Genomic DNA, 20,851 nt, shown 5'->3' with positions numbered 1-20,851 from the left:
CGATTTGGAGGTGGAGGGTCCGTCATGGTCTGGGGCGGTGTGTCATAGCATTATCGGACTGAGCTTGTTGTCATTGCAGGCAATCTCAACACTGTGTGTTACAGGGAAGACATCCTCCTCCCTCATGTGGTACCCTTCCTGCAGGCTCATCCTGACATGACCCTCCAGCATGACAATGCCACCAGCCATACTGCTCATTCTGTGCGTGATTTCCTGCAAGACAGGAATGTCAGTGTTCTGCCATGGCCAGCTAAGAGACCGGATCTCAATCCCATTGAGTACGTCTGGGACCTGTTGGATCGGAGGGTGAGGGCTAGGGCCATTCCCCCCAGAAATGTCCGGGAACTTGCAGATGCCTTGTTGGAAGAGTGGGGTAACATCTCACAGTAAGAACTAGCAAATCTGGTGCAGTCCATGAGGAGGAGATGCACTGCAGTACGTAATGCAGCTGGTGGCCACACCAGATACTGACTGTTACTTTTGATTTTGACCCCCCCTTTGTTTAGGGACACATTATTCAATTTCTGTTAGTCACATGTCTGTGGAACTTGTTCAGTTTATGTCTCAGTTGTTGAATGTTGTTATGGTCATACAAATATTTACATATGTTAAGTTTGCTAAAAATAAAATGCAGTTGACAGTGAGAGGACGTTTCTTTTTTTGCTGAGTTTACAATGCAACACAGCATGGTTTGGAGGCCAATCATCATCAATAAGAATGCTTAGAGACGGAGACCCATTCCCTGAGGACAAAATCAACGCTACGCATCACTTTAGTAAACACATCTGCTTAAGATCAACTGATAGGTATTCTCTTGCTGTCAGACAGAAAACACAGCAAAGATTTTCAAAACCTACAAATGTGTGGCTTTACCATACAGTCGCAGCATGTTATCCAATGGATGTGCACTTCCTTGCATTGATACAACGTCTGAAATGTGAGATCCGTGTCTCAGTGTGTGTGTTGAATCGGGAGTGCTGCCGCTACAGTGTTTGTGAAAGGCCTGCTGCTCTGTGCTCTTGTGTTGTAATGTAATGTAATTAACTGAGCAGTGTGGGCACCCTCTGAAGAGTCACAGTGACCCCTACAGGGACCTAGTGGAATAGCACAGACAGAGCACCAATCACTGCAAAGCAATGGAACCTCCCACATTAATTATTAGTGTTGTTTATATACTATAGCAGGGATCATCAACTACATTCAAACTGCGGGCCAATTTTTTACTTGAGTGGATGGTCAGGGGCCGGAACATAATTACAAATCATTTGTAGACAAAAAATTGACTGCAAGAAGGCCAAACAGGCATATTTGACTAAAACATAATAATTTCCAAAATTCAAAATCACTTAGAGCTGATTTTACAGTCTTTTATGTACAACAATATTTTCAGAAAAATTGGGGGAAAATCCCCCACAGGCAGTGATGGAAAAAGTACCCAATCGTGATACTTGAGTATAGATACCTTAATAGAAAGTTTCTCAAGTAAAGGTTAGTCACCCAGTAAAATACTACTTGAGTAAAAGTCTATAAGTATTTGGTTCTAAATATACTTAAGTATCAAATGTAAATGTATGCTAAAATATACTTAAGTATGAAAAGTAAAAGTACAAATCATTTAAAATTCCTTATATTAAGCAGAGCAGATTCCATCATTTTCTTGATTTTTAAATTTTCAGATAGCCAGGGGCACACTCCAACACTCAGACATAATTGACAAATTATGCATTTGTGTTTACTGAGTCTGCCAGATCAGAGGCAGTAGGGATGACCACGTGTTCTCTTGATAAGTTCTCTTGACATTTGTCCTGTCCTGCTAAGCATTCAAAATGTAATGAGTACTTTTGTGTGTCATGGAAAATGTATGTAATAAAAAGTACATTATTTTCTTTGGGAATGTAGTGAAGTAAAAGTTTTCAAAAACATAAATGGTAAAGTACAGATACCCCCCAAAACTACTTAAGGAGTACGTTGAAGTACTTTACACCAACGCCTGCAGGCCGCAAGTTGGGGAACCCTGTACTGTAGTATTCACTGTAGTGTTTTTTCGCAAAAACACTACGGTGAATAGGCCTACTACATAAAGTCTGCAAAAACATTACAGTGAATACTATATAGTATTTACTGTGGGGTTTTTACAGACACACGTGTTTTTGCGGACATTACTGTAGTATTTAACCTACTACAGTGTTTTATTTTAGCAGATCACTGTAGTATTCTATAGTAGGCTATTTAAAGTTTACTATTAGTGATGGGCAGTTCGCGAACTATTCGTTATTTTTGAAAGATACATTTTACTGACTCGAGAGTCATGATTAGTTTTCCTGAATGACTCGTTATTTGTTGTCGTTCGTTTGACCTGCGTGTCGCAATGAATCCTATAGCAGGGTTATGCGCGCCCCCGGATCAGCGGCTCCCGAGACATCCTCCGACCACCAACTGGAAAATAGATCATGCTGAAGAGAAGAAAAATATATGTTTAGAAAACTGATAATTGATCGCATGGTGCAATAATTAATGCAATGCATTGATTCTTTAATGTTGTTGATGGACACAGCTTTGTAGAACCCAAAACGTACACAGCTTGCCTCTCTGCTAAACACTGGAGAACGAATCGTTTTGCGTGACTGCTGCAGTTCGAGAACGATATTGTGCTCATCTCTCACGCAGCAGTCAAGCAATTGGATTCCGCCAAGGTTCGTTCACAATCTAGTCCGGTAGCGCACGCAACTGAAACTCGTTTCAAATGTGTCAATAAATAATGTTATTTGTATGCCTAGCAATCACAAATGTACATTGTTTGAATCACACTTTCATAAGTCTCAGTCAGAAACGACAGTTCCAATAAGCCTCCTATGATGAACAAGAGGCGTGTAGATTCATGACTCTTTCGAGTTTATCGCTCGCCATCAAGCTTTCTTAATCAGGAAACCTACTGGAGAAATACTAAAAGAGCAAATGTCCCATAACCTGTAGGTAGGTAGAACTGTGGTCCGAACAGATAGGAAAGAGCAGAAGCTCTGAACTATAACCTGTAGAGAACACAATATATGGTCTATCCTTGGCATGTAGGTTTCTCACTCATGGGTGGCACACACTGGTATATGTGGGAGAGGAATGGTTTGTGTATATGCAAGTAAATTACTGTAGTATTACTATAGTTTCAAAAACAGTAGTGTTTTTTTGCAGACATTACTGTTGTATTTACTACAGTTTTGTTTAATAATACTATAGTATTTACTATAGTATTCTACAACATTCTATAGTAAGTACGACACATGATCGAGGAATACTACAGTGTGTAGTATAGTATTCTATAGTATACTACAGTTTACTACATAATTATAAAGAAAAGTACTGTAGTATTTTTTTCCTGTGGACTGGCTGGAATGGTATTAATGACAGACGACTAGCGACAACAACGACATGGACGACACTGTGTTCCCAGTTTGGTTTGATGTCCAAACCTGTACACAGTGCGTCTTCCTCCTCCCCAGCCATCATTAAGATAGGAGAGAAGACAAGAGTGATGCTATCAGACCAGGGAATTGGGTTTGGTGGTTAGGGGGAGGGGGGGGTGCTGTTTTTAATTGAGTGTGGTGTGCAATAGCGGATTGTGGAGTGTTGTGTGACAGGAGGTTAGCAGTGTTATCTCCGCTGATCTAGGGAGTGATATGGAGCTGTGGAGATATTAAACCTCTTGTGTCTTATCGAGAGAGACGCACACACACACACCTAGGTTAACGTGACATCCTGTTGTAGCCCCCTACACAACAGGTACGGCTTAACACTCTGTCCAGCGTTGTTTCATTGAAATTAGATCATCTCTCTCCTGGGCAATGTTTTTAGCTTTTGAATTACATCCCCTATCAGAAAGGAAGGAATTGTTCGTTGAGAAGTTAATCTGTCCTTTTCCCCGCTCAGTTTTTGTTATGTGGATTGGTGATTTAACACCGCTGCGTATGGACAGACTGCCCACTGGGCATGGGCGTCAATTCAACGCCTGTTCCACATTGGTTCAGCGTAATTTCATTGAAATGCCTCGCTCCAACCCCAATTCAGTTCAGTGCAATTCAATTCAATTCAACTTTATTATTCTATTGACGGGCAATCAAACAGAACGGGCATAGCACTGTTTCTGTATTTCCCCATGAAAACACTACAGTTTAATGGAGGTGAGGCAGAGCGTTAATGCCATAAAAGTCCATAAAAGCCTAAAAGTGGTGTTTCCATTTGGGCTTGGGAAGCCAATTGCCGCCGGCGCCGTCTTGGCTCCATCTAGCCAACCTGTTACCGTGGACTCCACTTTGAAACGATTAAGCCTGTGATGCCTTTGTTCAGTTTCGCTTTGATAAGCCTATGAGAACAGGGGCAATTTTGGCTTTGTAAAGCCTATGTGGAGTGGGTCCATGTTGGCTCTGCAGAGCCTTAAAGCAGGGCTCCACGTTTCCCCTGATAAAGTGATCATCATGGTGGCAGTGAACCATCCTTGGGGAGAGGAGAGGTAGTTACAGAATCATAATGGTCCCCTTTTGTCTCAAATTACCTCCTCCACTCTGGGCATCGTCCCCCTTTATCACATGTAATTGAATCACGGTGGAGCCAGAGGGATTCTCCAAAAACCAGTGACAAAAAAAACAGAGCCACAGTAGGAAGAAAAGAGAACAGAGGAATTGTCTTTATATATATAACAATCATTACCACTAGTAAATATAAAAAGGGCCAAGTTTTAATCCCTGGGATAGAAAAACTGAAGCATAATGATATGAGATCTTTTCAGGTACATTACATAAGATCCAGGTTGTGTCGGAAAAACTTTTACCTTTATAGTGCAATACTTTCAACCAGGGCCCATAGGTTACTTGTGTACTATATAGTTCACTATAATTCAGGTGTGTGTCCTTATTGAAGCTATGCTGCTGGAATCTGGGGTTGTGAAGAAGACAAAACAGATAACTCTATTCCAAACAGAGCCATAAGATGTTCCCTTGGAGTGAATAAGCTTGCTCAAAGCCTTGATATTCAAGGAAACATGGGAGCATTGTGAAATAAGACAAAGGGGGGAAATTATTTGATTATGGAACCATCTTATCAATATGCCAGAGGGCAGGATAACAACCCCAAAAATATATACTGGGATAAAACATAACTACCCTTGGATGAAGGAAGTCAATGACAAGTATGTGGACACCTGCTTGTTGAACATCTCATTCCGAAATCATGGCCATTAATATGGAATGTAACTAAGGGGCCTAGCACAAACCATGAAAAACAGCTCCAAACCATTATTCCTCCTCCGCCAAACTTTACAGTTAGCACTATGCATTCGGGTTGGTAGTGTTCTCCTGGCATCCGCCAAACCCAGATTCGTCTGTCAGACTGCCAGATGGTGAAGCGTGATTCATCACTCCAGAGAACGTGTTTCCAATGCTCCAGAGTCCAATGGCAGCGAGCTTTACACCACTCCAGCCAATGCTTGGCATTGTGTATGGTGGTGTTAGGCATGTGTGGCTCCTCACCCATGGAAATTCATTTCATGAAGCTCCGACAAACAGTTCTTGTGCTGACATTTACATTTAAGTCATTTAGCAGACGCTCTTATCCAGAGCGACTTACAAATTGGTGCATTCACCTTAAGATATCCAGTGGAACAACCACTTTACAATAGTGCATCTAAATCTTTTTTTTGGGGGGGGGGGTAGAAGGATTACTTTATCCTATCCCAGGTATTCCTTAAAGAGGTGGGGTTTCAGGTGTCTCCGGAAGGTGGTGATTGACTCCGCTGTCCTGGCGTCGTGAGGGAGCTTGTTCCACCATTGGGGTGCCAGAGCAGCGAACAGTTTTGACTGGGCTGAGCGGGAGCTGTGCTTCCTCAGAGGTAGGGAGGCGAGCAGGCCAGAGGTGGATGAACGCAGTGCCCTTGTTTGGGTGTAGGGCCTGATCAGAGCCTGAAGGTACGGAGGTGCCGTTCCCCTCACAGCTCCGTAGGCAAGCACCATGGACTTGTAGCGGATGCGAGCTTCAACTGGAAGCCAGTGGAGAGAGCGGAGGAGCGGGGTGACGTGAGAGAACTTGGGAAGGTTGAACACCAGACGGGCTGCGGCGTTCTGGATGAGTTGTAGGGGTTTAATGGCACAGGCAGGGAGCCCAGCCAACAGCGAGTTGCAGTAATCCAGACGGGAGATGACAAGTGCCTGGACTAGGACCTGCGCCGCTTCCTGTGTGAGGCAGGGTCGTACTCTGCGAATGTTGTAGAGCATGAACCTACAGGATCGGGTCACCGCCTTGATGTTAGTGGAGAACGACAGGGTGTTGTCCAGGGTCACGCCAAGGTTCTTAGCACTCTGGGAGGAGGACACAAGGGAGTTGTCAACCGTGATGGCGAGATCATGGAACGGGCAGTCCTTCCCTGGGAGGAGGAGCAGCTCCGTCTTGCCGAGGTTCAGCTTGAGGTGGTGAGCCGTCATCCACACTGATATGTCTGCCAGACATGCAGAGATGCGATTCGCCACCTGGTTATCAGAAGGGGGAAAGGAGAAGATTAATTGTGTGTCGTCTGCGTAGCAATGATAGGAGAGACCATGTGAGGATATGACCGAGCCAAGTGACTTGGTGTATAGTGAGAATAGGAGAGGGCCTAGAACAGAGCCCTGGGGGACACCAGTGGTGAGAGCACGTGGTGCGGAGACAGATTCTCGCCACGCCACCTGGTAGGAGCGACCTGTCAGGTAGGACGCAATCCAAGCGTGGGCCGCGCCGGAGATGCCCAGCTCGGAGAGGGTGGAGAGGAGGATCTGATGGTTCACGGTATCAAAGGCAGCAGATAGGTCTAGAAGGATGAGAGCAGAGGAGAGAGAGTTAGCTTTAGCAGTGCGGAGAGCCTCCGTGACACAGAGAAGAGCAGTCTCAGTTGAATGCCCAGTCTTGAAACCTGACTGATTAGGATCAAGAAGGTCATTCTGAGAGAGATAGCAGGAGAGCTGGCCAAGGACGGCACGTTCAAGAGTTTTGGAGAGAAAAGAAAGAAGGGATACTGGTCTGTAGTTGTTGATATCGGAGGGATCGAGTGTAGGTTTTTTTCAGAAGGGGTGCAACTCTCGCTCTCTTGAAGATGGAAGGGATGCAGCCAGCGGTCAAGGATGAGTTGATGAGCGAGGTGAGGTAGGGGAGAAGGTCTCCGGAAATGGTCTGGAGAAGAGAGGAGGGGATAGGGTCAAGTGGGCAGGTTGTTGGGTGGCCGGCCGTCACCTGACGCGAGATTTCATCTGGAGAGAGAGGGGAGAAAGAGGTCAAAGCACAGGGTAGGGCAGTGTGAGCAGGACCAGCGGTGTCGTTTGGCTTAGCAAACAAGGATCGGATGTCATCAGCCTTCTTTTCAAAATGGTTGACGAAGTCATCCGCAGAGAGAGAGGAGGGGGGGAGGAGGATTCAGGAGGGAGGAGAAGGTAGCAAAGAGCTTCCTAGGGTTAGAGGCAGATGCTTGGAATTTACAGTGGTAGAAAGTGGCTTTAGCAGCAGAGACGGAAGAGGAAAATGTAGACAGGAGGGCGTGAAAGGATGCCAGGTCCGCAGGGAGGCGAGTTTTCCTCCATTTCCGCTCGGCTGCCCGGAACCCTGTTCTGTGAGCTCGCAGTGAGTCGTCAAGCCACGGCGCAGGAGTGGAGGACCGAGCCGGCCTGGAGGATAGGGGACAGAGAAAATCGAAGGATGCAGAAAGGGAGGAGAGGAGGGTTGAGGAGGCAGAATGGAATTCAAATGAGGAGATAGACATATGGGTCAGGGGAGAAAGAGAGAATGTCCACTTGGGAGAGATGAGGATTCCAGTGCCACCACCCCGCTGGCTCGATGCTCTAGGGGTATGCGAGAACACGTAGGCAGACGAGGAGAGAGCAGTAGGAGTAGCAGTGTTATGTGGTAATCCATGTTTCCGGCAGCGCCAGGAAGTCTAGGGACTGGAGGGTAGCATAGGCTGAGATGAACTCAGCCTTGTTGGCCGCAGACCGGCAGTTCCAGAGGCTGCCGGAGACCTGGAACTCCACGTGGGTCGTGCGCGCTGGGACCACCAGGTTAGAGTGGCAGCGGCCACGCGGTGTGAAGCGTTTGTATGGCCTGTGCAGAGGGGAGAGAACAGGGATAGCCAGACACATAGTTGACAAGCTACAGAAGAGGCTACGCTAATGCAAAGGAGATTGGAATGACAAGTGGACTACACGTCTCGAATGTTCAGAAAGTTAAGCTTACGTTGTGAAAATCTTATTGACTAAAATGACGAAAATGCTAGCTAACTAACACAACACTACACTAATCAAGTCGTTCCGTTGTAATGTAATAGTTTCTACAGTGCTGCTAGTCGGTAGAGGTTGGCTATTATACAAAAGCAACTTTGTAGCTAGCTAACATAACATAACACTAATCAAGACGTTCCTTTGTAATGTATTTAGTTTCTACAATGCTGCTCGTCGGTAATAGTTGGCTGGGTGTGGAACAATGGCGTCGCGGGGGACGGAAATAGCTGGCTAGCTAACCTAGCTAACCTAGCTAGCCTCGATAATTACTAAACTACACAATTATCAAGCTATGACAAAGACAGCTATGTAGCTAGCTAGCTAACACTGCACTAGTCAAATCGTTCCGTTGTAATGTAATAGTTTCTACAGTGCTGCTAGTCGGTAGAGGTTGGCTATTATACAAAAGCAACTTTGTAGCTAGCTAACATAACATAACACTAATCAAGACGTTCCTTTGTAACGTATTTAGTTTCTACAATGCTGCTCGTCGGTAATAGTTGGCTGGGTATGGAACAATGGCGCACACAGCCATGCGGGGGACGGAAATAGCGGGGGACGGAAATAGCGGGGGACGGAAATAGCGGGGGACGGGGGACGGAAATAGCGGGGGACGGAAATAGCTGGCTAGCTAACCTAGCTATTACTAAACTACACAATTATCAAGCTATGACAAAGACAGCTATGTAGCTAGCTAGCTAACACTGCACTAGTCAAATCGTTCCGTTGTAATGTATTAGTATCTACAGCGCTGCTAGTCGGTAGCGGTTGGCTAGCTAGCGGTGTTGACTAGCTAGCAGCTAGCAGCCAGCAGTGTTGACTACGTTAGGAGGACGAAAAAATAGCTGGCCTCGATAATTACTCTAAACTACACAATTATCTTTGATAGCTAAGAAAAAATTGTAAAGATCAAACAAACCAAACCGTTGTAATGTAAAGAAGTGTAATATTACCTGTGGAGCGAAGCGAAGTGCGACTGCTCGCTTCGGACCGGAAGTAGTTCGGAGCGTTGATTCCAGAGGCAGTTTGGAACGAAGGCAGACGATTTTTATGAGCAACCCGCTTCAGCACTCGGCTGTCCCGTTCCATGAGCTTGTGTGGCCTACCACTTCGCAGCTGAGCCATTGTTGCTCCAAGACATTTCCACTTCGCAATAACAGCATTTACAGTTGACCGGGGCAGCTCTAGCAGGGCAGAAATTTGACTAACTGACTTGATGGAAAGGTGCCATCCTATGACGGTGCAAAGTTGAAAGCCACTGAGCTCTTCAGCACCGGCCATTCTACTGCCAATGTTTCGCTATGGAGATTGCATGGCTGTGTGCGCAATTTTACACACCTGTCAGCAACGGGTGTGGCTGAAATAGCCAAATCCACTCATTTGAAGGAGTGTCCACATACTTTTGGCCATGTAGTGTATTTAAGGAAGCTGATTTTCAACATATATTTAGAAACAAGTTATGATGCCAACCTGATCAAACACAAGTTAACCATTAGCTACAAAGAAAAATGGCTGATACATGGCTAAAACCAAAACTCAGAACTTACAACCAGATCAAAAACAGCTATGTTCCAGAACCCTATGTCACCTCTCACCTAACAAGAAGTCAAAGGTCCTTGTGTGCCCAGTTGAGAACAAGTATTGAAGTAGGTAGGTTCAATGTCATAGATGAAGAAGAGTGGCTGTGTACAGTCTGTAATTTTACGGGAGATCGAGAATGAACTGCACTTTAAACATTTTATTGTACTTCATATGAGGATGTAAGAGTAACATGTTTGAAAGAATGCAGTGACAGAAACCAGAACTATTCTGAGGTAGTGATGAAGAAAAACTTGAATGGCAATTCAGAAAAGAAGTGTTCCTGGTTGCAGATTTTGTTTCCAAAGCGTGGAAGACGAGACAAGATAAGTTGTATAACTGAAAGATTTTTGTATTTCAATTGTATTCATTTCAGCAAGAATGCAAATGTGTATGTACACTGCATAATACATGTACAGTGCGAGTCAAAAGTTTAGACACACCTACTCAAGGGTTTTTCTTTATTTTTACTATTTTCTACATTGTAGAATAATAGTGAATACATCAAACTATCAAATAACACATATGGAATCATGTAGTAACCAGAAAAAAAGTGTAAAACAAATCAAAATACATTTTAGATTCTTCAAAGTAGCCCAACTTTGCCTTGATGACAGCGTTGAACACTTTCGCATTCTCTCAACCAGCTTCACCTGGAATGCTTTTCCAACAGTCTTGAAGGAGTTCCCACATATGCTGAGCAATAGTTTGCTGCTTTTCCTTTACTCTGCGGTCCAACTCATCCCAAACCATCTCAATTGGGATGAAGTCGGGTGATTGTGGAGGCCAGGTCATCTGATTCAGCACTCCATCCCTCTCCTTAGTCAAATAGCCCTTACAGAGTCTGGAGGTGTGTTTTGAGTCATTGTCCTGTTTTAAAAAAAACTAAGTCCCACTAAGCGCAAACCAGATGGGATGGCGTATCGTTGCAGAATGCTGTGGTAACCATGCTGGTTAAGTGTGTCTTGAATTCTAAATAAATCACTGACAGTGTCACCAGCAAAGCACCCCCACACCACCTCCTCCATGCTCCACGTGGCAACCCCACATGCGGAGATCATCCATTCACCTACTCTGCGTCTCACAAAGACACAGTAGTTGGAACCCAAAATCTCAAATTTGGACTCATCAGACCAAAGAATAGATTTCCACCCGTCTAATGTCCATTGCTCCTGTTTCTTGGCCCAAGCAAGTCTCTTCTTATTATTGATGTGGTTTCTTTGCAGCAATTTGACCATGAAGGCCTGATTCACGTAGTCTCCTCTGAACAGTTAATGTTGAAATGTGTCTGTTACTTGAACTCTGTGAAGCATTAACTCTGAGGTGCAGTTAACTCTAATGAACTTATCCTCTGCAGCAGAGGTAACTCTGGGTCTTCCTTTCTTGTGGCGGTCCTCATGAGAGCCAGTTTCATCATAGTGCTTAATGGTTTTTGTGAATGCACTTGAAGAAACTTCCAAAGTTCTTGAAATGTTCCAGATTGACTGACCTTCATGTCTTAAGTAATGATGGACTGTCATTTGTCTTTACTTATTTGAGCTGTTCTTGCCATAATATGGACTTGGTCTTTTACCAAATAGGGCTATCTTCTGTATACCACCCCTACCTTGTCACAACACAGCTGATAGGCTCAAACACATTAAGAAGGAAAGAAATTCCACAAATTAACAAAGCACACCTGTTATTGAAATGCATTCCAGGTGACTACCTCATGAAGCTTGTTGAGAGAATGCCAAGAGTGTGCAAAGCTGTTATCAAGGCAAAGGGTGGCAACTTTGAAGAATCTCAAATATAAAATATATTTTGATTTGTTTTAAGATTTTTTGGTTACGACATGATTCCATATGTGTTATTTCATAGTTGTGATGTCTTCACTGTTATTCTACAATGTAGAACATATTAAAAATAAAGAAAACCCCAGGAATTAAAACCCCAGTCCAAACTTTTGACTGGTACTGTATGTATGTAGGTATGTGCATATATTAATATGATAATTTGATTTGTATACACCAAATGCATTGTTTTATAAGCCCACGTGGACTGGGCATCATGAAGATGCCTGACACTATTATATTTTTCAATTGTGATACACCTTGAATTCAACCCAGGGTGCCTGTGGTGACGCCTCTAGCATTGAGATGCAGTGCCTTAGACCGCTGTGCCACTCAGGAGCCCAAGAAAATAAATACATCTTAGAAATGAAATAAGGCTTAGGTGCCATTTCAGACACAGCGTGGATTGATGATCCTCACCTCTCAGATTATGAGACAGTTAAAGCCCTATCCCTCCGCCACCAGGACGATTACAGAGATTAAATAGGACCTAAGGGATTACACAGTCGGGGGATGTGTTACCGTGACGATGAGGAGGTGGTGTATCATGTCATCGCAGAAAAGGTCATGAGGAAACAGGCTCAACTGGCTAATGGGACGACGCGATCTATGGCTCTGGGTGGATTTATCTTGTCTGGTCTGTCACGTTCAATGCACTATGGCTCCTCTATCTAGTGACTAAGGCTGTTTTTGATCGTCCACTGATGAGGAAAATGGAGGGAGAGGTGGAACTGTTACTGACACAAAAGAGTGAGCAGCAGTGAATGGATGAATGAAGTAGATCACAACGGCTGTCTTTACACAGCCACCCTATCGTTTCTGACTGTCCACACTCAGTCGTGTGACCCATATAGAGAATGATAGAGGCCCCTAGTGGCCAAAAGGCCATTTTAGCATGGGCAGTGCTATTGAGGGCTTCTTTTTTTAGTTTATTAATTTAATTTAAAAAAAAAACAAGCACACATAAAACTTGAAAAAGCCATACTTGCACATGAGTAATATCATTTTAATGTAGTCAACTGGGTGGGACTTGGAACTTCATCGGTTGATCTCTCCTGATGATACTGTTGGAGTCATGTCCAAACAGGTCACCAGGAGGGATCAGCCAATCGTGACAACTTCAAAATGGAGATTGCTTCAATGGCACCGCCCGTGCGCTCATAGACACCATAATTGGTAGTATGTAAGGATACACTCTATCATTCTCTATAGCCGTGTTCGAATACTCATACTAACCATACTATTTGTGACGTAAATTGAGTATATAGTATGCTTATTGGTCATAGTATGGATATAGTTAGTATGCCAAAAGTTCCCAGAATGCTCTGAGTTTACAAACGGACAATCTGACAATGCTCTGAATTTACAAACGCCCAGAGTGCACTCTGAGCGCTTCTGGCACTCCAGATTGAATTTAAGAACACACCCTAAGTCATAAAATGTCTAGCTAGTAAGTTATTATGCTAACAAGCTAGCAAGAGGTTGCATAGCAACAGCATCAACTTCCGGTAGACAGACGAAGCGCTAGTATGCTAACCTGAAAGGTTACCGTTCGTTTACAATATACTAAAATGAAATAATAGTATGTAGTATATACTCATTAAGTATGTAGTATACAGTATATAAGTATGGGTATTCAAACACAGTTTATGAGTAGCACACAGATGCAATCAATCTCCCGAGTGGCGCTGCGGTCTAAGGCACTGCATCGCAGTGCTAGAGGTGTCACTACAGACCCTGGTTTGACCCCGGGCTGTATCACAACCAGCCGTGATCGGGAGTCCATTAGGGCGGAGCACAATTGGCCCAGCATCATCCGGGTTAGGGGAAAGTTTGGCCGAGGTAGGCCGTCATTGTAAATAATAATTTGTTCTCAACTGACTTGCCTAGTTAAAGGTTAAAATGTAATTTCCTGTCACTGTTCCTTTAAATTTTGTGGTGGTTGTCATGGTAACGCCAGGTTATATGCAACTCCCCCCCCCCAAAAAAAAAAAAATCACTTCAAAGCATAAAAATCTGATCTGAGCATCCAGACAGATGTCGCATATGGAGGATGGGGTTTGTATCAGGATTCTGATCCACATATGGAAGTTGTATAAATCGGAAGTCAAAAGATCAGATTCCATGTGGTTTTCAGGCTATTTACACATCAGGGAAAAGAGCAGACATGCAAATAATGGCACTCAGGTTGCTGAAACATGTTGTGGGCATAATTGAACACACTCTTATAACACGTCATAGGATAATACCCTATTCAGCTACGGAAGAAAAGAACGCCCATCAGTATAACTCACCTCTATTCAATAAAGCTAATTGATAGACCATCCATAGAGCATAATAACCATAACATGTACCACCCATCATATGATGCACACTACCCATAAAACACCAAGCTCCTTCCTGTCGCAGCCCGCGGCTGACGAGGCTCTATGATTGGCTTGTCTGCTTTCTCTGGCTAATGAAGAGAGGAGCGGAGAAGACGAACAATGTCCAGTTAATCTGGAAGACATTTTAAAGGGGCTCAAGTTAAGGCTTGTTATATTACACGATAAATCACCTTACAGTAATAAAGAAGAGAAAGGAGAGATTGTCCCCGCTGTGTTGAAGAGTGGGGCCTCGTTCTAAGAGATATCCTCTGTCTATGTCCACTCCAGGTCACACGTGTGGGTGCCTGTGGTGTGTAAATGGGCGTGTGCATGTAGGCTTGGGTGTTTGCATATTACTCCTAGTGTTGCATAGAAAAGGCTAGAAGATGATCATCTTAATTCATGACAAACATTTCTCAGAACTAGTACATTGCAAATGTCCTGGGAAACTAGGAACATAATGTACTTAATGCATGTCCCTGGGAGAGAGATTGTCTTGAAAGTCCCTTTCAGTTTGAAGAGGGAAAATAAAGAAAGTAATTCTCTCTGAACTGGCTCTCGGATGTAGAGGGTAGAGAGAGTGATCGCCCTAGGCACTGGCCCACTTCCTGCTTTCAAAACAAACCAGAACCACCCATCTTTATTGTATTGTGAGAGAGAATGTTGCAAACTAATACAGCCAAAACACCCAGAGTTTTTGATCAGCTGCATTTGTTCCTGACTTTTTCTTATATAAAAACAAAATTATGAAGCTGTTTACTTTTCTCGTATTTTTCAAGGTGGCTGCTGTGGAGGTGGAATAAGAATGCGAGCTCGTGTATAATATGCTGATGTCCTGCAATACCATGATAACCATCACCATAAAAACAGTGTCAGGTGAGATTAAAATAGGCCAAACCGTGCTGTCTATTTCTCTTTAATCATAACATGAAATGTTTATTAAGGAAGTGGATGAGAGGGGAGGATGAAGCAGGAGCAAGGCGAGAGAGAGAGAAAGAGAGAGCAAAATATTGAAGTCTAACTATTCTCCCACTTGCTGTATGATGCAGAGAGAGGGGGAGAAACAGAGAATTCATTGAGATGAACTAGAATCCCTCGAAGGGCTCTTTGGCTAACAGAAACAGATAGCATATTTCATTAGCCTCTCCAGGTGATGTATAATCACGGTGGCTCTTCACTTTTTCACTGTGAGATTACATTCATTTATCAGCTGGGTTTCCTCTCCCTCCCTTCTTCTCGTCCCCAACCCTCTCTATCCCTTAATTCCTCTCCTTTTCTCACACTCACTTTCTCTTTCCCCCCCCCCCCCCCCCCCCTCTCTCCTCTCTCAACCCTCTCCTCTCTCTCGCTCGGTTTCAGACTGGTGTTTATTAATAGCTTTCTGCATGGTTGGAGACCATTGCTGGGAGATTGAGTCACTGTGTTATCCCAAACCCAGTGATAAACTATTTTTAATTAAACCTTATGAAACAATATTGAAAACTACCGAGCTGTGCCTAATTTTTCCACCACCTAGCTAGCCACAAACGCCCAGTATGTGTGCACACACACACACACGTCATTCTAGGTGACATGCTACCCTCCAAGTGTATTGACATGCAGGTAAACCACTCTCTCTTTTCTATCACTATCATACTTTGCTGAATGTCAAGGATACAACCCTACCCATTTTCCCTCACAAAGGAGAAACAAGAAATGAATTTAATACGGTGACGTTTTAAAGAGCGGTGTGGATGGAACACCTTGGTCCTGGTATCGTTAGTCCACTCCTCTACTCTCCTTCTCTTGAACCCTTTCATCCTCAGAATGAAGTAAAGCTTCTGAGTGGTTCATTTAGACCTCTCCCACTAACGACCTCATTAGTCCATTTGGTAATTAAGCAATTAACTCCAGATTAGCTATTGATTAATGTTTGCTGTGAATAATGTTTCTCAATGGGATAGTACTGGTTAAATATTAAACCTCTGGTAATGAGAAACTGATTGATTACATCAGCAGATTAATTAGAAAAGCACATGTACAATGGCTCATTATCTCGTTAACACACTTGTTCACATGATATAATCTTTCTTTGGTACTAGCCTAATACTATAGGCTAGGTGGCATTTGGGGTTTGTACCTTACGGCTCATGATAATACAGCAGATGACTCATGGGCATGGATTATCTCTCTGTTGATAACGGTGAGGCGGGGACATGGATTTAATAACTGCAAGACCATACACCCATATTTGCCCAATGACTGTCAACTCACTTATTCTCATTTAAAATGGACACCGATGTTGATATAAATACACTATATATACACAAAAGTACGTGGACACCCCTTCAAATGAGTGGATTCGGATATTTCAGCCACACCTGCTGCCGACCGGTGTATAAAATATGCACAGCTATGCAATCTCCATAGACAAATATTGGCAGTAGAATGGCCTTACTGAAGAGCTCAGTGACTTTCAACGTGGCACCATCGTAGTGCATTCGTGGCCTGCTAGAGCTGCCCCGGTCAACTGTAAGTGCTGTTATTATGAAGTGGAAACATCTAGGAGCAAGAACAGCTCAGCCACGAAGTGGTAGGCCACACAAGCTGACAGAACGGGACTGCCGAGTGCTGAAGCACGTAGAGCATAAAAATTGCCTGTCCTCGGTTGCAACACTCACTACCAAGTTCCAAACTGTCTCTGGGAACAACGTCAGCACAAGAACTGTTCATCGGGAGATTCATGAAATGGGTTTCCATGGCTGAGCAGCCTCACACAAGCCTAAGATCACCATACGCAATGCCAAGTGTCTGCTGGAGTGGTGTAAAGCTCGCCGCCATTGGACTCTGGAGCAGTAGAAACGCCTTCTCTGGAGTGATGAATCACGCTTCACCATCTGGCAGGCCGACAGACGAATCTGGGTTTGGCGGATGCCAGGAGAACACTACCTGTTCGAGTGCCAACTGTAAAGTTTGGTGGCGGACGAATAATGGTCTGGGCTGTTTTTCATGATTCGGGCTAGGCCCCTTAGTTTCGGTGGGAAATCTTATTGCGACAGCATACAATGACATTCTAGATGATTCTGTGCTTCCAACTTTGTGGCAACAGTTTGGGGAAGGCCATTACCTGTTTCAGCATGACAATGCCCCCGTACACAAAGCGAGGTCCATACAGAAAAGGCTTGTCGGGAACACTTTTTGAATGAATTAGAATGCCAAACACGGGCCTAATTGCCCAACATCAGTGCCCGACCTCACGAATGCTCTTGTGGCTGAATAAAAGCAAGTCCTAGCAGCATAGTTCCAACATCTAGTGGAAAGCCTTCCCAGAAGAGTGGAGGCTGTTTAATTACAGTGGTACAATAGTAGAGTATCCTGAAGTAGTCTCTGCTCAGAGGTACAGCAACAACAAAGGGGTATGCACACGACAAAACTGAATAAGCAAAGATTCAATACGCACACACACACACAGCCCTATTTAGAATAGGTAAGGATCTGGCCCTGCGCTCTGGTCGTTGATGTATTGATGCGTTTAATCAGTGTGCCATTTCGCCGCCGCGAGGAGTAATCATTTTTCCATTACACTACCTCCGAAGGACGTCCACACACATTTGTTTGGCCTCTTTTGGGTTGTGTTTCTGGGCCACAGCTTTCCTCTGACTCATGTTTTATTTATTTATTTGATGGATTAGAGGCCCAGCTTTTCTGCTAGGCCCCTGATGCAAAATGTCACCTTCCTCAATCACTGCCTCCCAAACACCTACACCATCTTGCTCTACAAAACACACACCTAACTTTCTGCTCAGAGAATTGTGCTATTAAATGAATTATTACAAAAGAAGTGGAGAGAGGAGGGAGAGAGGGAGGGAGAGGGTGAAATCAAGCAAAACGTTAAAAAAAAATCCTTGGTCCTTCATTGGTCCCTTGTTTTTTTATTTTTTATTTTGAACCAGAGTAATAATAGCAATTCATTTCCTTTTTAGAAAAAGCAATTGGATTGGGTAAAAGTCAACTTTGACCCTCTCAACACTTTTAAGCTTTCCCAGCAGTAATGCCATAAGGAATCTATAGGAGGATCAGAAACTGGGAAATGAAACAGTTCTTGACAACCAAACATTTATATAGATATGCTAAATGAAATAGTTATTGTTGTAATATACTTTTGTTTTACAAGTTTAAGACTTATTTGAATACATCCTCACTGTAGAGGATGTACCGTGAACATTGGATGTAGGTTCTCATACAACCACTATGGGGCGACAAATCCACACATAATCCAATAAGGCATTGAATAAAATACAAAAATGACTAATAAAATACATAGAAAAGGCAAAACAAATGGAAAAACAACAAACAGATGTTGTAGGGGGAACATCCAGTAATTCTTCATATCCAAATCCATTATAGTCCTTGTTTCAAATCGTACAGCAACAATTGTGCAAACACAAACGATTTGACGACAGTCTTAATCACAGAAACCTTTCTTGACCCTTGATTTCTTCCTCCTTGGTAACCATGCCCTCTTCAGGAGTGTAGTAATGATCAGACTTACCAAAGTCAAAGAGGCCTAGGGATGGAGAGACAGGGTGGAGCAGGCAGGCATGATGATGGGCCATGCTACCTTGTTGTTGTAGTCTCATTCCATAGAGAGCTGAACACTCTCACTCTGGCCTTGATGCTGGTCAAACTTCCTCGCTGTTAAGAAGGCATAAAGAAGTCAGAATTATACCAATTTAAACAGTGGGATTGATTTAGATATTTTAGAAGTGCTGTGTGAGCTAAGAGTTTACTAGTGAATGACACAGAGCTATTTGATAAACCAGAAATATATTTGACTTGAGTGATTAACAGATTTGAGGTCAGTTCCTAATCATGGACAGAAATAGAACAATTCTTCTAGATACATTTTTATATGTTAAATATGCATTTGACCCCAAGCGCTATCATAAGTGAGCACAAGTCTAACATTGATTGACGCATTATTCTGCAACAGCACTGAGACCAGGGCCGTTCCAGGCATAAGCGGTCGCTTGGTTGTACATCAGCCATCTTTCTCTTGATACGTCAGGCACTGACAGTCACTTAATTAGCCATGTCAGCTAACAATGTTTGGATTGATATTTAGATACCTGGCTAGACTAACTGTGTAGTAATTATGGTCAAATTCCATGCCCAGAGGCCCTGACCTCCAGGGGTCCCCATTGATTTTGTTAGTCATTCTCACTTAAATATCATATTAACATGGCTTAAGTCATTACAAAATGTGTAGAATGTCTCTCCACCTCATGGCAAAATAGGAAGAATTGCAGGAAATTTGCTGTAAAACCGCAAAGTATCTCTTCCCGATAGCAAAATGAGTAGAATTGCATGAAATTTGTAATAAAATTGCAAATCTTTCTCTTCGCCCCATGGCAAAATGTGTAGAATTCCACTAAAATGTTTGCGTCTAGCTTAGGGCTCCAAAAAGGCTAGAACCGGCACTCACTGTGACTGACAAACTCACCAAGAGAGTACATCTCCAGCTGCTGGCGGAGTCTCACTTTCTGCAGACTGTCATAGAAGTTGGGTTCGGTCGTTGCTCCAGCTGTGGGAGGTAGAGCGAATATCCTCATGATCTTCCTCTTATTTCTGATGGGGAGAAGAGGAGGAAAGCGAGTGAGACCCAACAGTAAACTGTCATTCATGTTCACTAACTGGTTGGAAGCATTGTAACAGCAAAGTGTATCAAAAACATGTTATTAAGCACACATTCAGTTCAAAACACTCATATATGTATTAACAGTCGGCCGCAAAATACAAAGAAGCCTCTTACTTTCTAGCATACATTAGCAGTCCGAAGCTAACCAGAATGACGAGCAAATAGACATTGGTGGCCTCATTCCAAGCCTCGTGCACGGAGTAATCCAAAGATTCCTCGTTCGCCATGACACCATGACCGCCCATTGCGATCAAACAAATTGTGAGGTATGTTTCTATTTGTATAAACGTGTCTAAAAATAACATTCAATAGACCGAGATTTATCGGAATACGACTCCTACGACGTAAACAGAAGTCTGACGTCGTTTCCGGAGTCCAATACTAGACGGTGATTGGGTTTTCATCCTCATAAAGACCACCCCCGATTATTTTTTCAAAACAGGAAGTAAGTGCATTGCTTATATATTATTATTATTATTTTCACTTCTCTTAATATTGAAAAAAAAATGTATTATTATGAACACAACAAATACAAAAAAAAACAGAAATATACCAACAAGAGTACATAAACCTAACAGACAGGGGTATTACATACCAAGATTCATTTTCAATTTGTTAAATGCTTTTATGGTGCGTATTGCTTTTACATTAACTGATCATTTCAAAATAATATTTAAATTCTATCTTAAATAATGTGAAAAGGGGTCTGTTCTCTGCCCACTTCATTTTATGGACAAAGAATCTTCCATGAAAGATAAACAAATGAACAATGACAGTTAAATCAGGGTCCATATCATTTGGATCAAAATACAACAAAATATCAGTCTCTCAGATTAACATTAAAAGTCGCTTCTTTTAAAATAAAATATTCTAATATTCCAAAATCTTCTGACATAAGAACAGTCCCAAAATAAATGTGATTATTGGTGTCTAAAAATGTTGGCTGTTTAGCAATTAGCATGTTTGACATTTGAGTGGAAATACTTCTATCACCTTTTTGATAAGCGGTTTAGAAGAAAAAAAATACTTACCATATTATCGGCATACGGTTCCCAGTTATTAGCCATCTTACTATTTTGTTAAATTACAAGATATATCCGTTTAATTTTGTAAAAA

The 20,851-nt window shown here is 43.0% G+C and overlaps 1 protein-coding gene across 1 annotated transcript; it reads right to left on the bottom strand.

The window, feature by feature from the left end:
* Window positions 1-17,953: 17,953 nt before the first annotated feature.
* On the bottom strand, window positions 17,954-20,111 carry LOC115205211 (small integral membrane protein 19). The gene is made up of 3 exons (XM_029770949.1): window positions 19,850-20,111; window positions 19,541-19,665; window positions 17,954-18,732 (listed from the first exon to the last, which is right to left on the bottom strand). Exons 1-3 carry the CDS (start codon window positions 20,038-20,040, stop codon window positions 18,674-18,676), a joined length of 375 nt encoding a protein of 124 aa, XP_029626809.1. The 5' UTR covers window positions 20,041-20,111; the 3' UTR covers window positions 17,954-18,673.
* Between the last annotated feature and the right edge of the window lie 740 nt (window positions 20,112-20,851).

Source organism: Salmo trutta, chromosome 13 (assembly GCF_901001165.1).
Source record: "Salmo trutta chromosome 13, fSalTru1.1, whole genome shotgun sequence".
NCBI classification, from domain to species: Eukaryota; Metazoa; Chordata; class Actinopteri; order Salmoniformes; family Salmonidae; genus Salmo; species Salmo trutta.
Note: the sequence above shows the minus strand (reverse complement) of the source record. Positions and strands in the feature narration are given on the sequence as shown.

What these genes read in the sequence shown, in the direction of transcription:
- LOC115205211 (XM_029770949.1), bottom strand. Translation starts at nt 20,040, where the DNA reads ATGTTATTTTTAGACACGTTTATACAAATAGAAACATACCTCACAATT. An exon ending in CTGCTAATGTATGCTAGAAA is followed by an intron (nt 19,666 to 19,849) that starts GTAAGAGGCTTC and finishes TCTCCCCATCAG; the next exon opens with AAATAAGAGGAAGATCATGA. An exon ending in GCTGGAGATGTACTCTCTTG is followed by an intron (nt 18,733 to 19,540) that starts GTGAGTTTGTCA and finishes CCTTCTTAACAG; the next exon opens with CGAGGAAGTTTGACCAGCAT.